Below are 19,747 nucleotides of genomic sequence, written 5' to 3'. Positions count from 1 at the left end.
AGGGGGCCAAATCGCAGTCGGCGCCCTGGAAGGCATCGATGCGGGTATTTGGGAGAAAGGACGAGAGTACCTCGTCTACGTGAGATACGAGCTTCGCCCTTTACCTAAGCAAAATGGTGAGCCTGGGCCAATGTTTGTGCGAGAGGGGGGTGACACCTTCGCTAACTGTGTTGTGAGTTATGTTGCCGACTTCTTGAGGAATCGCGGCACCTCGCGCTCCCTCGGTCTAACCAAGACACGAGGCAGGATCCTCGAGCGATTTGACAAGAAGCTGGCCACTACGGGATGCACCAAAGAAGACCTCTTTGAGATGGAAAAGAAGCTCGAGGTAAAGCTAGTAGCCGTGGATGCCCTGGGCAACGTTATGTGGGACTCGGGGAAGTACAAGACTAAGGCGAGGGTCACTATCCCTTGCCACAATAACTACGCCTGGGCGGAGCTTCCGACCGAACCACCTGCGATCACGAGCGTCCACGGCCTAGACTTCGAGGCTGAGGGGGAGCTTCGTTCTTTATTTCAGGAGAGGGCAGCGCTTCGCGCTCCCAGTGCCGCCACAAAAACGCGCGAGGCAAAAGTGCGAGAGGTGCTAATTCGCTTTATAAACAGGGCGATCCCCAGAAGCACGAGGATCTGGCTGTGCGGGCGCGTTATAGTCACGCACGAAGGCAAACTGTACCGATCGGGACAGGACGGAGCGGCTATCTACAGGGCGTTTACAGACGAGACAGGACATGATCCTCAATGGCTCCCTGATGATCACCCAGCCTACCAAGAGTACACCGAAGCTACGCACTCGATGGACGGCGCAATAGGGTATCGCTTCAAGAAGTGGACCCAAAGGGAGAACATCAGGCCAACGCCTCCTAAATACAGGGACGTCTGGCGAGCAGCGCAGGTTGAGTCCAAAGTGTGGAATAGCAAGGAAAACTTAGGGGCGCAGCCTCATGCGCACATCGACATGCGTGCGGCGTACCTAGGATGCGAGGACAGTCTCTCCGGCGGCGCCTCGGACGCCATTGATTTGGTACGGAAATACGGCTTCCCTACGAACGTATAGAATCGCGGATGTTGTGGGACGGCCATTGAGCGAGGTTCTTCAACTAACCGGGGCCATTCAGCTGACCGAGTGGGGGTTCTCTGAGGCCTGCCGCCCCTACACTTCCGGGAGGGTAGGGCAGCACTTGGAACAAAACGAGGGCTGGATCACCACGCCAGAGCTCAAGGACCTGTTAGACTCGGGTGACCTCGTCATGGCCACGGCGAGGGAGGTGTTGTATAGCGTCGGAAAAAAGGGCTCCACCAAGTTACCCCACTCCATCGCCCACTCCATTGCATGCCGTCCCGGCGGCGAAGACTCGCAGTATCCTGAGGGTCGAGATCTCGCTGTCCGTTTCGTAGGCAAGTGCGCTCGCCATGGCGACGAGTCCTCGATCGTAGTACGCGACCGTGAAGAAGCCGCGTATCTGACAAACCTCCTTGCAGGCACCGACCACTTACATAACTTCGAACATGCTGATAGGGCTCATTGATCCAATACAAAGACGGTGTCCGACGCTCACAATGGTACTATATCAGGGCCTTCGTCTTGGCGTACACAAACATAGCGTGGCGACGCAAGTTGAGGCGGATTCCTCGCGAAGACGTCCTCCGAGTGTGCACAGATGCCATATACGCAAAGGCGGTGCCCAGTGGTGTAAAGCTCGTGGAGCGAAATCCGAGGTATGGAGAGTGGCACCACAAGAAGCCTGGGTACGAGTGGCGACCCGAAGCGGCTTGGAGTCCGAAGAGGTCGGGGAGCTTGGCCAAGGAGCCAAGCACTGCGCCGAGTCTGCCGTGCGATCTAGTGGCCGCAACCTCTGCAAAGATGTATCTAGCCGGCCAAGGAGGATCGGGGAAAACCGCAACGTTGTTGTGCTCACCCCCGAGAACGACCTCGCCCACGACCATCGCAACAACCCGCGCCTCGCGGTGAAGGCTCAAACCTACCACCACTACCTCTGCACACCAGCCGAGAAGCCGATAGAGGAGTGGAGACCTTCCGAGCTGGGGCACAAACTCGACCATCTCGCAGAAGTAATCATCATTGACGAGTGCTGTAAGGTACAGTGGTGGTTACTAAAAATGGCCGGATTCGGAATCGACATGGCGCGCGGGTAATACCAAAGTGTCCCTCTCTTATCTTATGCTCTCTTGATACTATCTAATGTTATAAATGTAATAAAAATTCGCAAAACATCGCCTTCGTCAAAGCGTGGACTGTTGTCATGACAAATGACAGAAAATGGCGTCGCATGGAATCGAGGACGCCGGACAGTGGCTTATGCAAATGAGCATCTGTTTCGTAGACTGGTTCCGTTTTCGTCCGTCCCTACGGCTCCGAAAGGGTTTTCAAATTGTTCCAATCTGGAGATCATTTTCAAATTGTTCCGTTTTCGGTCATCGTTTTCGCGTTTACGTGTGGACGGTACCCGTATCCGTAACAAAAAGGTTGCGTTTTCAAACGAAAACGGAAACGTGGGGACGGGGTCTTAGTAAGGTATGTTTTTATAAGTTTGCACACACTTTTAATGTAGAAAATAACTCTTGAAATATCTAATGAAGGCTCTCGGAGGCTGAAAAAGAACCAAAAACAAGACCGTGGTCAGTGCAGTGAACTCTGAAATGGCACACAAAAGTTTAGGACATTTTTCAAATAGTTAAAGATTTTCCTGGCCTTTCCTGGCTTTCTAGGTATTTTGTTTTTGTATTTGTCTATCTTTATTGTCCAAGTCAATAGTGTCATAAAGTGTGACTACAACTAGTAAATTTTGAAGACAACAAAAGTATGCAATGTGTGTTGTCTTCCAATCACATATGCTTTGTTAGGTCAAGTTGAAAAACTTTGGTTGAGACCTATTTTTTTGGTTTCATTGATTTTTGTGCGCTATGTGTGTTTGGTTAGAGTAAAGGCTAATTTAGACAGCATGATTTAGTCGTATGCGACCTGCCTACGACTTTTATAGCCTAACATCATAGCAGAGTCGTAGACTGATTTACACCCTGAGACTCGAGTTGTAGAGGTGTTGCAGGCAAGTCGCATACAACAAAATCGTGCCGTCTAAATCAGTCTTAAATATCCAAATATATATTTTAGGGCAGCCCTCCAAAGATATTTGTCAGTGGGTAGTATAACAGGCAATTAAACTAGAAAAGGCCATAGCAAAACATTTTGATCAAAGGGGCAGGCCATATATATTTTTTTATTTGGGGCAGACACTATCTTTTCATATGTCTTTTGTAGAGTTCTTGACCTACTAGCTTCAGCCCTGCTAGAGATGCCTCTCTCTAGGTATGGCATGAGCTTTATTTTATTTTATTTTTTATTTTATTGACTTAGCCACAAGTAGGGTTACTGCAACATCAAAGCCATTTATTGCAGGCCCTTTAAAAAGAAACAAGAAAATACATTATGATTATAATAATATGAAAAAAGGAAATGTAAAAAGACTATTTACAACAAGTTACAGGACTAGCAAGACTACTATAGAAATTACAAAGACAGACAGTTTTGAAAGTAAGTGGATCTTCTGCATCGTAAAAATTTAGGGTGGATAAGTAATATTCTAATATGTCAGAGTTGAACTAGCTTACAGAGGTATTAGTTAACACAGTTTCATATCCTAGTTGTGTGGACAAAGAAAGACTTCAGAATCAGTTTAGGGAGAAGAGGGGAGCTTTTCAGGGTCATTTTATACACCTATTTTAAATCGCCTATTATTTCAAATAAGGTTGCACTTGGAGAAATCAATGTGTTGTAGCTTGCAGTGCTTCATGGGTATAGCACAAATAAGAATTTAATTAAAAATCCATGTTTAAATGCTGACACTTGAGAATGGGTAGCTGGCTCTTTCTTAAGTGTGCTTGTAAACATTCAGGCTTTTAGAGACCAGGATTTAGCCATTCATATGTTACCCATGGTCAATGCAGGCTTTTATGATTCATGGACTCTCAAATGCAACTGTATCGCATGATTTTTTTTTCATGGCACATGTGTGGGTTAATCACATATCAGGGACTGAATTTTAATATTTTTACTTAATTAATGAAGTCTCACAAATATTGTGGTAGAGTTTCTTAAAGTATTGTAGAATCAATTGCCAAATCATCAATCATGATATACATGGAACCAAAAAAAAGAAAAAATCAAGTCACAGAAAGAGACCTTTTAACAAATCTTGGCAAAATTAAATACCGCCTGTCAGAATATAGGAATAAGAAAAATAGGATGGAACACACATGGATTTTATATATTGTTCAATCATTTGAAGTCTGTTGGTTGAAAGTTGCAATTGAATGATATTCTTCATTTACATGGCAAATTCTTTTTTCCTATATGAGAGATTAAAAATGTGAAATTTTGTTTTTAATCACATTGTTACATAACAGTTAGCCTAAATCTTGGGTCAAATGTGATTTTTAAATTATAGCTTTTAAGTCATTTTGTCCAAGCCATATAATTGTGTTTATATCAGCCCATTTCAAATCATTTTAAGGCTCTAATGAAAATTGATGGCTTGATGCATTTGACTTCACATGTATTTTGGTCCACCTTATATCATTTTCTTTGCATTGCTTGACCACAAAATTATTTTTAAAAAAATTTTTGGGCAGATATGTATGAAGAAAAACAGGATAGAACTGTTATTAATTATGGATCGCTAAGATTAATATAAACTTAGTTTTGGCTAAACAATAATCAAATATTTTTTTCAATTACCCTTTATTCCTCAATATGCCTGAAATATTGAGACAAACTTAATGAGAAAATTGAATGGGTAATATTGTTAAAAGTCAAATTTGATTATTGGTTGTGATATTTGTTGAAAATATTCACTTTTGAATAACATTGAGCCGTTTAAAAATGCATGAGTGTGTGATTCTGTGGTTTGCATCTGTTCCCCCTATCCATCTATGTGGTATGACAATCCCACAAACTAGTTATTTTGCATAAAGTTATTGTATTTCAATTAAAAAAACAACTGAAATCCCTTGCTTGCTTTGTTTTCTGAAATATATTTGAGTTGAGTTACTTGAAACTCCTTTGGAATGCTTTATAGTATCCTGTGTATGAAAGTGTGCTTCGTCTTTTCAACAGAACACTTTGTCTGAATTTAACATTTTTTTAATATTCAGTTTCCTGCACTGATGCAATGTTCATGTCCAGCATGACATCCAGAATTAATGATTTTGTTTCAATTTCGGTTTGAATTCTTTGACAAAGGAACCAGATTCGTAGTCCTAAAAAATGTACATGTTTTAAAAGGGTTTCACCCATTTGTTCAAATTTATTAAAAATTTATAGTCTTTGTCTTCCTAGACTATAAAGAATGCCTTAACAATCTGTTCCTTTCTCAGAGAAGTTGCTATTCCTTTTTATTAATTTTTACACAAAATAGTGTTAATTGAAATAGTCTCACCGAAGTCACATGGACATCTCAATATGAAAATAGGTCTTTCATCCTTTTTGAACATCACTGGTAGACCTGCACACCAGCAATGGTTTGAGAAAACTATGTACATAGGACCAGCCTAGATGTAACTTTAACATACATACTATTTAACTTATTAAATAAATTCATGTATGATGCAACTTGGGGTCTAGCCCTTAGAGTCAATATAATACATATTTGAAATATTTTAAAGTCTCATATAAATGCTCTTTAGTGCCTGCACTAAGAGTTTATAATGTCTTGTAGTGCCCGCACTGTCTTTGATAAATGTTCAATACATTTTTTTCCTTCTGTCTAGAATGGACTGACAGTTGTGACAGGAAGGTGCATTGGTGGCGGTGTAGCTTGTGGAGAACGTCCCTGCAGTGGTGAAATGCTGTCGTTTTGCTGTGCAGCTATAGCTTTTCTTGCTTCCTCCTCTTTCTTTGCTTGTTCCCGCAAGTGGATCTTCATGTGGCGCCTCCGCTCATCTGATCTTGCAAATCGACGTCCACAGGTTTCACATGCGAATGGCTTTTCACCTGTGTGAGTGCGGATGTGGGTAGTAAGATGATCAGAGCGTGAGAAGTTTCTCATACAGATGCGGCACTGGAAAGGCTTTTGACCAGTGTGTGTACGCATGTGACGGGTCAGCTCATCAGAGCGTGAAAAGCGCCTTGGGCAGGTCTCCACTGGGCAGGCATATGGCCTCTCGCTGGGTGGGGTGCGTGAGCGGCTATCGGTTGGGTTACTGCGCTTTGCCTTCAGTATAGCACTTCCGCCCTTGGCTGGACGACCGCGTTGTGGAGGCTTTGAAGGAGCAGTGGGGGTAGACAAAAAGTCCATGTTTCCACTGCTCTGCAAGAACAACTTGTCCAGCACGGATGTATCTGATTGCAAGTTGTTTTGGTACACATTGCTGCTTCCCAGAATAGGCCACTTCATATTGAGCGTGGCAGTTGCCTCCATAAACATAGGCCCGCTGCTGGAAGTTTGTGGCTGTGAAGAGGGGCGTTGAGCAATGGTTGCCTGAGACTTGATCAGAGGGTTGCTGCTCTGAGTGAGGCTATCACACGTTACAGCTGGCTGCTGGCAGAGTTTCTGCTCCGGGATTTGTGCTTGAGAAACAGGGATTTTGCTGTCTTGAAGTAGAGCAGGGTTCCATGAGCTGGCGGATTGACTGATCAGTGGAGTGAGTATCGTGCGATCAGGAATCCACCAGTTGTGTACAGGAGAGCTGTAAGGCGATGCTTGTCCGCTAGGTGGTGGAGTGGAGATTGTAGGAGCTGACCCAAAGTCATGAAGGCTGGGCCCTTTAAAGTGAGCCAGACGCTGTTGGCATCCTTTCTGCAAACCTCCCTCTTGTTTGACATCGGGAACAGCACCGAAGTCTAGATCTCCTGAGAAAAACAAGCAAAATCAACGGTGAGTTCATATTATACCACTCAGGGCACTTGAAAATAAAAACAAACGCAAACTTGATCAAAATGTGTGGGTGAGAGTTTACATGGTTTAACTTTTTAACCAGAACAAATTATTCGTTTAAACTCCGGCCCCTTAATTTTAAGTTACGCCGTTATTAGACTCGAAATTTTACTCTTAATTCAGATCGCACAAATAAGTTTACAGCGTTTAGTTTAATCGCGTTTACCTGTCGAAAACCAGCGGAGTTCGAGTTCGAACGGCATGTTAGCGGGTCTAGAGGGTTTACGGGGTTTACTGAAACCAGCGATTACTCCCAGAATCAAACGTTCACTCAAGACACGTACAGCCCGAAATATTTACAGTGAGGGAGTTACGGAAAAGGCAGAGAGTATTACGGAATTTACGTGTTTTAAACGTAAGTTCTAATTTTATAAGGAGGTCAATCGCCCACAAGGCTAACCACGCGAGCGCTAACTTCCGAGGTAAACAGTGTTTACAAGCGCAAGGTTAGAAGTTTTTATATGTACCTGTGTCGTGGAAATCTATCGGCTCACCAAAGATATTCGTTGGCTCATCCATGCCAGTGACAAAGTCGTCACTACTAAGAGGAACTTGTCGAGCAAGTTGTGGCGTAAAGAAACTTGCTGTATCAAACGCAAAAAGTTGGTCGGTAGCGACTTGAGCAAGGCTATCCAATGCGTCGGTCATGGTGATCATCATTGTAGTTTAAGAAAAATTTTCGAGCTTTACGGCGAAGTATTTATGATTTTGGCGTTTTGTAGTGGGAACTGATCAACAGTTATAGTTTTCAGGTCGTGTTATTGACCAGCAACAACAACGACTGTGCTTGGGTTTTGAGTTTCGTGCCCACCGGTTTGTATTCGACTCTTTCGCTTCGTGGAGCTTGACGATTTAGTGTCGGAAAGAGAGTGGGCGTCCTCCTTAAATGAAAATTCGTATGCTTTCGGAATTGCTTCGTGACGTGTTCGATGGTTCGGCTGTTCGGGTTGACCAATCGGATTGCGAGATAAAAATAAAAGTCCGTGCGTCACTGTGACGTCCGCGAATTTGCGTCAGAAACAATTGTTTACCATAACCGGTATCGTCAAAGGTTCGATTGCGCTCGATTACTAAAAACTCCGTACAATCTTTCATAATGTTTGAGTGTGATTGCAAATTCTTTCGGATACCAATAAAATCTCGTTTTATTGTTCTATTCTGCGCGGAACCTTCCGCGAGAGCTGAAAATAGCGGGCGCGCTTAGCATTCCCGATTAGCGAGGAGCATACGAAGAAAACTCGGCAAACTCGATGAGAATTTGCATGTACGTCAGTGTATTTTTGGATTTAAATGTCGTCAAGACAACAGCCCATTGTTCGGATAATGTTTATTTTTATAGCGTTCTTTCTAGCAAATGGGTGTACCCTGGAGACCAGCGGGTTGGATTTTTCTTGACAAATTCCGGCGATGGCTCGCACTGCTCCGATTTAGACCGATGCTATTTTCGGAGAGACCTCGATTTGGATCGGTATATTAGTGTTTCAATCAAAAATGGGGTAAATATGGAGCATTCCGGTGTTTGACAAACAGCACGACTTATCTCATCAAAAATTAATACGGCTCCTGGGCTGCATATTCCTAAGTATTTGATGGAAATCTGAATTTCAAAACAGTTGGAGTAGGGAAAGATTAAAATGCTTCACACAGGCAGCTGGCTTTATCTGTTCCTCGCTCGCTGTTCATTATTTATTATAAATGTCGTGGTCCTATTTACCATGAACCTTTGTAGTTTCAACATTTTTTTCCCAGAAAAAAAATTTGTTTCTGTAATAGAAATTGATTACTTCCTTCATACAACTAGATATTTTCATTTTACCAAGTAGAGGTAAAAATGCCAAAAAAAAATACAATAAAATGCAAGATAAAGGCGAGTGTTATTCCCGATTAGGAGACAATGTACCAAACCGATTGCAAACAAATCCCCCAAAGACGTCTGAATTTCATTTTTAGCTCTATTTTTCACTCGTGTGACTAAAAATAACCCGCTGTGGACGAAAATGGGTTTAGTGACGTCAGAACCGATCTCCGTAGCAGGTGCATGGCAAACTTAGAAGCTTTGCTGACGACAACCACTAATTCTCGTTTTAAATATCTGCTAACAACCAAGTTAAATTCTAATTATAGCGGAAGCCTGCTGGGCTGGTGTTTTCTTGTTATTAGATGTTTCAGGAAAAGTGCATCCAAACCCCTGGGAAAAGCCGCAATTTGTTTTGACTTCGCTTCGCTTTTAGCATCATTAGAATCACAAATTGATATGATTTCCGGAGAGAGAGAGAGAGAGGAAAGAGTGTTTTGCATGTACTAGCTACGAGTTTCACACTGGCTTGCCACCATTTCTATTGCGGTTTACTTTTTGACCGTTTACTAAATCGGTGGATGAGGTGGAAATATTTTACCAATAACTTTGCCTGATCGATGCTGGTACAAAAAACAAACATGATTGCTCCTGTAAAAACTGGCATCACTAATCGGCGACTCGCTGATAGTCGGTATGAACGAAATGGTGGGTTTCGATGACGAGTTTCTGTGGTTTTTAATCCATCGTCTTACAGGCGCCCGATTTAGATATATCCCAAACGGTTTTCCCGAAGAAGATATGTTTTATTATTATGGCTGCACTCACACGTCCTTCTAATAACATTTTTATATTTGTAGTTATTGCTCTTAAGCTATTTTTGGCCAGGAATAAAATCAATTTAGAAAATGGAAATAGATTGCAGGGCATGAATGATAAAACACGCTGCAACTTCAGTTCCATTATCTCTATTACCAGAATTTTGCGCTAAAACATTTTGGTTTCAAAACTGATAGCATTGTCAATGATTAAGCATTGCTTTGTCGCTCCGTGAATCATTAATCGTGTATTTATAGTTTCGTTCAGGGACGGAAAAAACAATGTTTTGGCTCCTTTTTCGTCACACTTGCAACCGGTGTTAAAATTAACATGATTGTCGATATTAAAGTAAATTCTGAAAATAGGTTTTCAATATAACGTAAATGGAATGGTTTGTCAATATATGAAAACAAACCACTGTTTAATTTTGGAAGCAAAACCCTAGTAAGTATCGTACTTAAATCGAACCTGTTTTTATTATCCGAGAAATCGTGAGAGAGGAAAAAACAACACCATTGCACCTGCTCATGTCTTTATTGCGCATGCTTAATGGCACGTCAGTTTGCGGGCTCAAGTTGACAAGCGTTGCCCTTTTACTCACGACTGCCTCTCTCAAATTGATTATCAAAAAGCTCATGGAAAACACCGTCACTAGAAATCTGATTTTGCACGTTTTTTAGGAATAATTATAGTTCATGATTTTTAAAAAATGGACATTTTGCTACAACTCATCTGAAACGTTCAGGATCATAGCAGTTAGAACCGAACGGAAGCCAAATGTTTGGTTATGGTCTCGTTACAAACTTGCCCCTCAAGCATTTCGAAAGGGAAACGGGAAGGGAAGTCTTTCTCATTCCTGATTCAAATTATGGCAGCAATGAATGATCCCAGACTTCCGAAGTTAGCTTTACATGTGTTGCGTTGAAATAGCAAAATAGAAGTAAAGGGGAAACCCCAAGCTGTCGAGTCGTAAGCTTCTGGCGCATATACGCGGCTACCCAGCAGTCTTTGCGGGCGCTACCAGGTCGCGGCACTACTGAGAAAACGCTCGATTCTCGAACATGCTAAGCGCACCGTAAAGCTTTTGTTAGGCTACCGTTTTGATAAATATCGCTTTTATTTAATTTGCTGCATGACGAGACGAGAAGCATTCGCTTCATTATCTGTGTTGCTTTTCGCAATGATCCGCACTCGGATGTAAAACCCGGTGCAGCAAAGTTTTTAACACGACAGTTATGACGTAACTTGTATCGGAGAGCATGTTTGTTATGCCGGTATTACCATGCAGGAATTCGGAAGTACCCGACCTTGGTATTGACGCGCGGAGAGGTTTCGTAATCGAATCAGTACTGAGTAAGAGAGGAGGCAATACGGTGCTTACCTGTTGTTGAAATGTGTCAATCAAAACGTTAACAGTAAAAACAATTCAAGGCTCGCGGCAAAACAACATTCTATTTTTTTTTGTTGTTGTTGTTGTACGAAAGCGGCTGACAGTTATCTCTTGCGCCGCTGTCTGAAGTTAAACCTCGCCTCTGATTCAGTTAGTCTACGCTATGTCTACGCTGTTATGCTATGTGATCTTTAAAACTATAGACTCTGGGCCAGAGTTTACGTAGAGATTTTATCTAGAAAAAATATTCATCGTGTAGATAGCTCCATTGCATGCTAAGAGACAGCTGACTCAGTCAAAAGGTCTTTTGACCGAGAAATAATTGTGGCTCTGGATTATCGATCATAAACTACAGCACAATTTATTCGGACTTTTCAAAGATATTTGATATAATTTTTAAAGATACATCGTGTTAATGAAATATTCAGTCGTGTAATGATTATCAATTTTGAAATCACTCAGCTACCTTCTTGTGATGCCCCATCAAAATAGCATTGTGGAAATGTACCCTATGAGGATGAGCTTTCACTGGGATGAAGTGCCTGCTTATTTGCCACTTTTTGTAATTTAAAAGTAACACACCCGCCAAGAAAATGTGGCCAGTGGGAATATCCCCTTTGTAAGTTTCAGGAGTAAATTAGAGCAAGTTCATCGCCTCCTTGATGGTGATCACTGATTTATACACTTGCGTAAGAATCCGCATCGGTTATATCTGCGATTTGTATATTTAAAAAGCTAAAAAGCTATTCTAGATTGACTGTTTTTGCCTACGCTATCTTGCCTACTCAAAAATAAAAAAATTATATAAGAATAATTAAGAGTGTTGAAGAGCAAAGAGAGGGGACACGATCGACTTTTCGAGGTTCGCTTGGTTTTCTTGCATTCAGTTTTCCCCTCGTCACCTTTTCACTGAGACTAATTGACATTGCTAAGTTCGCGTGACCTTGATATGAAAAAAGCGCTACACCTTATGGCAGTAAATTAATTTGTTATGGACCTTATGCTCGAGGTTCGATCTCAAATTGTGCTTTTGATAATATCATATCTATGATGGTGGAACTAGCTCATGAAAAGTCATTATTAATCTAAGTGTGCTATATGTTATGTGATGCTTGGAGAGAGATCTAACTCTGCAGCATATCTGCTACTTTTGAAATTATCATTATGGTAAGCTAAAAGCAGCTGCACCCCGCTTGTTTTTCGTGTTTTAAATAACCCAATAACACGCTGTTGAGCGTATGTCTAGCGAGTTCCTTGCTTTTCGCCTGAAGCTTCCACGTAACACTGATCATGTGACGTATGCACTCTGTGTTATAGATTAATTAGAAAAAAAATATGCTCTGATGCAGTCCGATTTTTACACTTTTGATATCGCTGATACCCTCGAAGCTTCCGGAAGCAATCGGCTCAATGACGGGTTAAAAGGATTAACATATGGAGTGTAGCAATTCATTTTACGTCAGGTACGATGACATCGGCGATTTAAATCGAATTCCAAATATAGCTGTCGGGTTTCGGTCGGAAAGTTCTCGGCTGGCGCTCGTCAGCTGTCGCTGAAGCAGCTATATGGAAGACGCACGTAATGATTGAGGCTTGCATATCGTAGCTGTTATTGACTAATGAGGTAAAATGCTCGCCGCAAGACTTATAAGGGTCTTCGATCGCCAGCAGTGGTCTCGAATTGAACTTGTGATACGACGTCGTGATGGAGATACTGTTTTTATTTATGCGACATGTGTAAACTAATTTTTTCTACAGGCTTTGCTGTTCCGCTTGTTTTCGTATTTCACTCTATCCTCTCTTAATTGCGCACACCTCTCTTCACAATTTATTAAAAAGCCCTGAAAAAACAATATATGGGCAAGCTTAACGCCTTAACTAGCAAAAATAGGCTAACATGGCAACTCAACAGACCTAGCCCTTTGTCTATTTGTTTTCTGTTGGGAATAAAACCACTGAAGTGCATAAAATGACTGCACGATTTTGATATCCCGCTTTGGTCAACGTTACTGCACGTGCACACTGTATGGGGATAAACAAGGCGGGAGGGGAGGGGTACCTAAGTAGGGATTAGAGTTCGTTTAACTATATGCTTCACATGCCTCTCCATCCGGATGAGAATCCTACAAAATTTTGCCTTAAAGAGCACTACTGCAACCTTATCGTAAGGAGAGTGCGTGCGACGGACGCTTTTGGGCTGGTCCAGCCACATCCGATTATCTAAAACAATGGCCTTATTGAGACCTTGACAAGGTATAACAAATCTTGACTCTAGATTTAGCTGATTAAGGATACGAAACCAGAGCATTCATCGTTAATGAGACTTCATTATGTAATGATAGCGAGGACGGAGTCTGGTTTCCTAAGACGTGCTCTGGCTCATAGGTGCGGCCACGAAAAGAAGGGAAGGAGAGTCGCTTCTACACGTATCATGTAACAGTGCTAGGGAGGTTCACAAGACAGTAAAGCTTATGAAAGTCCATGTAACAGGGAGGTTCACAAGACAGTAAAGCTTATACAAGTCCATGTAACAGTGCTAGGGAGGTTCACAAGACAGTAAAGCTTATACAAGTCCATGTAACAGTGCTAGGGTGGTTCACAAGACAGTAAAGCTTATACAAGTCCATGTAACAGTGTTAGGGAGGTTCACAAGACAGTAAAGCTTATACAAGTCCATGTAACAGTGTTCAGGGGCTGAGCGGATGTTTCTTTATGTATGAACATTTTTTAAAACAACGTGTTTCAAGCGGTACATATATGCAACCGACAACAAATTTGTTGAATAGTTTAAAATCCCGTGCATAAAAACCTAGGTTATCCCCGCGTTCTTATAAATAGAGCAATTTGAAACCACCACCCACCCCTCCCCCTGAAACCACCAACCACCCCTCCCCCCTCCCCCTGAAACCGCTACCCACCCCTCCCTCCAGCCAGGAATATTTTTCATCAGAATTAGATTAAATATCCCAGCGACATCAACCGAAACACAGGTTTAGAACAGATCTAGAGTTGTGCTTCGCGGCGGAGAATAACTAGAATAACGATCACATCATCACCGTCACGCACGAAAAAAAGGCTTATAAAATCGTTCAGGTGTGCGCACTCTATGTTTCGCGCAGGCGTGCCAAGTTGACGTTTTCTTTAACGAAACGAAAGTCTGCTTTTAATCGACGACCTTTTTTGTGTATTACGCAGTGGGTTCCTGTGTTCCATATCCTATGGGTTACCTGTGGAATGCATACGAGTTCACTACTCGTGCTTTTGTTCACGTTATTGTGCACCTGTGAACGGTGCAATACGTGATGTGTGACACTTGAAGCGACTCGATTGCGTCTGTTATGGGAGAACACGTCACCCTGAGTGCTCACCGGAAATGGCATTGTCAATAATTGTTTTGAAGCTAGTGAGCCTTGGTGCATTTCTAGGCTTATTTCTAATTATTTGCTCATTCAATTCAGAACTGATGTTGCTCATGTTAAAGCGCAGTCTTCTCTACGGCATTGCTTGTACAATATGGATTTGTATCGATTTTTTTTCTTGTTTTGAGAGTGCTTTTTTCGCATCTCTCGGGTTATTATCCATTATCGGTCCGCTGATTATCGTACGTTAGTCGGGTGCTGATGTCATTTAGCATGTGGTCAATGTCGTCTTTAGCTATGATTAGATTATTGCATTCATTCAACCCGAACTTCATATTGTTATTTTCTGTTTTGAGTTTTAATGAAATGGCTTATCAAAAAAGCAATGTCCAGAATCAAACTTATGAGTTTCTGCAATATCCTTTTTATTAATTGTACAAAATGTACTTGGTCTCATTTCTTTCATTATTTCTTTTTCTCAAACTGAACACACACAAAGCTCATACATCATTAAAAGCATAGTTATTATTCTTTTGTTTTAATGTTTTTTTGAAAAAAAAAAAATCCAATTTATGGATATTTTTTGAGATCCCACATTGTACGATACTATGATTAATTAAAGGTCATTTGATTTTAATCGATTGGCTATTAGTATTTTTTCTATTTTTATTTACTTGTGGTGATATTTAATGTTCCGGGCACTGCTAAAAAAAAGGCTAACATATGATCACTAAGTACAGGCCTTTAATTTTCAATCAAAGAAAAAGAGATTGTGATCTGAGTTTGCCATATTCAAAGATAAACCTATATTTTCTTAAAAATGAGATTGAGAACTTCATTATTGTGTAGTTATTAAACTACAAGGTAATGGTTATTGAACACAGGCTCGAGTTTGAGCTATTTTTAATCGAGTTTCTCTTCCCTCCATTTATTTTATGAAATCCATACAACAGGGCTAATGTGATGCATTTTAATCACATTGTAACTGGCTGGACTTTCCTGGTATTTTGTTATCGGATATCTGGCGACGTCGTGGTGTTACATGTACCCCCCATATTTATTTCTAGGGATGAGGTAGAAACAGCCTCATAATCTGAGACATGAGGGATAAACAACCTCATTACAATACAGGAAGGAGAGTCCCAAGTTATAAGGGATTGTAAGCAAAATTTTAAGAAGAAAGAAACTTTAAAAAATAGGGATATTTTAGGGTTTGTTCCTCCCCCTCCATTGTTAGATGCAACTTGGATCAAATGCCAGTTTGTTCTTGTAACGTTTTAAACGGAGAGTGGATTATATGAACAGACGATTGGTGGAAAGTGGGGTTTTGGAAACTGAATATACTATGAATTTTCAAATGAAAATTTAGTTTTTTTTTTTTCATCCAAACCCATAACTCACAAAAAACATCACCGATCTACAGGCTTCAGTTGGTATGTTAGTTGATTAACCGGAACACCTGTTGCAGCACTTGACCAAGTACATCAAAAAGACAATTATTAAATCTGCCAGTGTGTCTTTTAATCTGACTTTGAAACTTATTAATTGGCCAACTGTTGGTGGAGGTCATTTGCATCCTTAGGTATCTAAATGTGAACTACACACCCTCTTATGCAGGGGAATCACTAACACACCACTGAAATAGTCAACCCCGGTTTTGGTACTATAGTGTAGACTCACCCTCCCTTGCACGGAATTTCGGGAACGCCATCAAAATCACCTCTGAGTCTGGTACTATGGCGTTTGTGCGAGTCCACAGGTAGTTATTCCGAGGCTGTTGTAGCATCATTGCTGTGAGTTTATTGTCGACCCGTCGTGTACATGTAAAGTGTATAAAACACTCTTTGCTCAAACCTCTGAATTTTATACTCTTGCGAAACAATAACGCTAATTTTCTGGCTTTAAGTGCTTATGACGATATTTTTATCGCTAGGTTCTTAATTGTTGCTTTTCCGAAGGTTGTCAAAATAATGGCGATGACGCGGTGTTTTTGTGTATAATTCCACATGTATAAATGTACGGTTGCCTTGTAGACACGAAGTCGACCTAATTGCTGTTATTCAGCTGATTGTCAGTACTAAAAGCAATATAATTAGAGATTGTTTTCGTAGTTTCTCCGTCAAATTGTTTTTTTCATTAAAAAGAGTTAGATAACGACAAAGTTCAATTCCATCTTACACGCAGTACAATTACCTAGAAACTTATACCCGTTAGCCAAAGTAAAGACAGGTTTCCATTTGATCGCACCACATTAGACTTCCGAAATGAAGCCTAATGTCTTAGTGTGAAGGCAAATACATCCAGTTGAAGTAGGGATACGTGCTTTATGCACCACTAACAACACATTAGACTTCATTTCGGATTCAAATTATCCTAGCCGGGATCGCACACATCACAGCTTATACGACCGTGTACGATCGCGAAGTGGTCTCCATATGATCGCTTACGAGCACAGGGTGAGATCCCATATAATTGTCAAAATAATGAAAATGTGGCGATAACTTGGTGATTTTGTGTTTAAATACACATAAAAATGTACGGTTGCCTTGTACACACTAAAATAGGGCAAAGCTAGCTGTTTGTCAGTAATCGGGCCATACAATAAGGCTAATTTGAAAAAAATTGTCTTTTTTTTTCAGATAAGAGAAAGGTAGGATGAAGCAGCTCAATTCTAGCGAATATGTGTGTACCATTACCTAGATTATCCGTTCTTGAGAAATTTGAGAAAGCCAATTTGCCAGAAAAAGTAGTAATTTTTGCCCAAATTAGGCAATTTCAGACAAATCAAGAGTCCTACGATTTTCAATATCTCAAGAGCGGATAATCTACCAAAAATTACCAAAACTTATTTTGTTTTATATTGAACAAGGAACCTCGAGGCAAAACTTCACTTACACACTCTAGGTGTACGTTGACACTGATAGGTTTACCTAGACACTCTGAAGGTGTACCTAGACACTAATAGGTGTACCTACACACTCTGATAGGTGTACCTAGACACTCTGAAGGTGTACCTAGACACTCTGATAGGTGTACCTAGACTCTCTGATAGATGTCCCTAGACACTCTGATAGGTGTACCTAGACACTCTGATAGGTGTACCCAGACACTCTGATAGGTGTACCTAGACACTCTGATAGGTGTACCTAGACACTCTGATAGGTGTACCTAGACACTCTGATAGGTGTACCTAGACACTCTGATAGGTGTACCTAGACACTCTGATAGGTGTACCTAGACACTCTGATAGGTGTATTCGCCGTCCCTTGTTGCGCCGTATCGCCCTCGCGCACCCCGTGTCACCGCGTTAATAAGAGATGCAGAAGTGCCATTGTTCTCATTCAGATTATGAATATCTAGTTTCCATTAAAGTGACCCAGTCTTTCCTCAACCAGTTTTTGGTGTATTGTATTCATTGTTCGGGTACGAGATCACGACAGTTTGGGCTTTTTTTTATTCTACTCAACCAAAATAAAGTATAATTTTATTAACTTGTAGAATATGAGTTACAGAGAGACTGTCCTTTGAGTTTACTAATTTTATGAATTCCCGCGAACACGTTTGCGTGCTTAATTGAAAAATTCCCGTTACTTCTCTTCTTCTTCTGGGTGGGCCCACCTTCTATTAGAAGATTCTTGTGAGCAGAAGATTTTTGTGAGCAGAAGATTCTTGTGAGCAGAGGGAATTAGCTAGATATTTTCAAGATAGAGAGTTTATTCGTGATGTGTCCGTCTTTATGATATTCGCTCTCATTGTCGCTAACAAATGGCATGTTAGATTGTATTGAATATATTCTTCACGATTATTTCTTTCTAGTTTTCGAATCAAACTTACTTGGGTTAATAGAAGTGATTAGCTGCGATAGTCTCCCCATCATTTTACAGATCGGATCGGTCATTCTGCTTATGGCTCGAAAGTGTGGTCAAATCTAGACCTTAAATTTAAAAGGCACCACGTAGTTTGCCTGTGCTTGTCCCTGTTTTTTTTTTTTTTTTTTTTCTGTAGCTGAAGAAAGGCCCTGTTTTTGCATTATGAAATCCTTCCACCCACGCCGGGGAATAGTCTTGGTTGCATCTAGCCATTAAATATTTTTAACGACTATATCTTATTTGGATAGCTTACAAAGTAACCTCTTTATTTCGTCAGATTTTAAGTATTTGTAGACTTTGGGAGAATGTCAAATTCAAGGTTAGGAAATTTCCGAGTCGCTCTTGTGATAGCTTGGTGAGTTGGGTTAAGTTTGAGTGGGCGATGGAGCAGTTGTCGCATATTAATCAAGGATTATGTGCTGTGTAGAAAACTTATTCCTCACACGAAGAGACATTATTCACACGATTAAAGTCGATCGAGTTGTTGTTTGACGACTTAAACTCCGTTATGGAATATTCTAAAGAAATGTAAGGTGTTAAATAGACAAATCGATTTACTCGATTAGCACACACATACACGGCGAGATGACGTGAACTCAAGAGTCAAATGTTCTTGAATACTTATATAGGCAAAGTAACCGAGATAGCGGCCGCCGCAGTAACCGGCTGGATTATCAGACTTACCCGCGGAAGATTTTATAGTGTGACTGGAATGTTTAACATTTAGTACACAATTAGTCCCTAGAGATGCTGACACACCAACCGTCTGGTATATCTCACATATTTTTTTTTACTTTAAAGGTAACAGTATTAAGGTTTAATTTTTATTTCATCCGTGTACAAACTGCGCTGCTTGTATATTGTCAGAACTGTCTTGTATACTGTCAATGCTATGGCTGTACCCTTGCGGATGTATACCGGTATCTACTACAGGCCCGCTAGCGAAACACTTACCCTCATACGCAGGGAATCGCGGAAACGCCATTGATATCATCCCCGGGTCGGGCACTGTAGCGTGTGTACCGCTCCACAAGCCTTGCCCGTCGACGTGTTGATGCTGTGGTAGTGACAGTGGTGTGCGCACTTGTTGTGTTGCGTCGTCTGTGACCATGTGAGAGAGTTTACAAGCCTCTCACCCGATCCCGCTCAGTTATTGTACCCAATTATGCAAATCATCCGTGGGCGTCACACGCCGTCACGCATGCTAAATACCATACAAGTCGTGTTAGGTGCGTGGGCGAGCGCACAAACAAAACACCTTGACGACAGCTTATCGGCCTAATATTTGCACGAGCACATTCCGAGCTCAGTGCGAGAGCTAATCGCCGCGTTGGTATTTAGACTTCGTTGATCTTCGGTTGCCCGGAATGTGCAATGACGTCACACGAAGGTCAACTTGGTGTGTCGACATAGCATAATTGGAATTCTAATCATTTTCTAAAGTTTTTTTCAACCGGAGGGCTAGTCGGTGTCGAAAGTCTTTCAGGGTTGTTGCTACAGTTAGCCAAGAAAGCTCTTTTGTCCTTCTTTAATACTTGGTTTACTCTCCCTCCGTTTCAAAT

General features: G+C 41.3%; 1 protein-coding gene across 2 annotated transcripts; it reads right to left on the bottom strand.

Moving 5' to 3' along the window:
• Positions 1-5,145: 5,145 nt before the first annotated feature.
• LOC5521395 (early growth response protein 1-B) lies at positions 5,146-7,826 on the bottom strand. Of its 2 annotated transcripts, none has more exons than XM_032366628.2 (2): positions 7,448-7,826; positions 5,146-6,868 (listed from the first exon to the last, which is right to left on the bottom strand). In XM_032366628.2, exons 1-2 carry the CDS (start codon positions 7,611-7,613, stop codon positions 5,784-5,786), a joined length of 1,251 nt encoding a protein of 416 aa, XP_032222519.2. In that variant the 5' UTR covers positions 7,614-7,826; the 3' UTR covers positions 5,146-5,783. The 2 variants fall into 2 exon arrangements, with proteins under 2 accessions (XP_032222519.2, XP_032222518.2); XM_032366627.2 differs by having other exon boundaries at positions 7,421-7,825.
• Between the last annotated feature and the right edge of the window lie 11,921 nt (positions 7,827-19,747).

The sequence above is a fragment of the Nematostella vectensis genome, chromosome 6 (genome assembly GCF_932526225.1).
Source record: "Nematostella vectensis chromosome 6, jaNemVect1.1, whole genome shotgun sequence".
Taxonomy (NCBI): Eukaryota; Metazoa; Cnidaria; class Anthozoa; order Actiniaria; family Edwardsiidae; genus Nematostella; species Nematostella vectensis.
The sequence above is the reverse complement of the archived record's forward strand: the minus strand, read 5'-3'. Positions and strand labels throughout refer to the sequence as shown.

What these genes read in the sequence shown, in the direction of transcription:
- LOC5521395 (XM_032366627.2), bottom strand. Translation starts at nt 7,613, where the DNA reads ATGATGATCACCATGACCGACGCATTGGATAGCCTTGCTCAAGTCGCT. An exon ending in GATAGATTTCCACGACACAG is followed by an intron (nt 6,869 to 7,420) that starts GTACATATAAAA and finishes TGTTTTTCTCAG; the next exon opens with GAGATCTAGACTTCGGTGCT.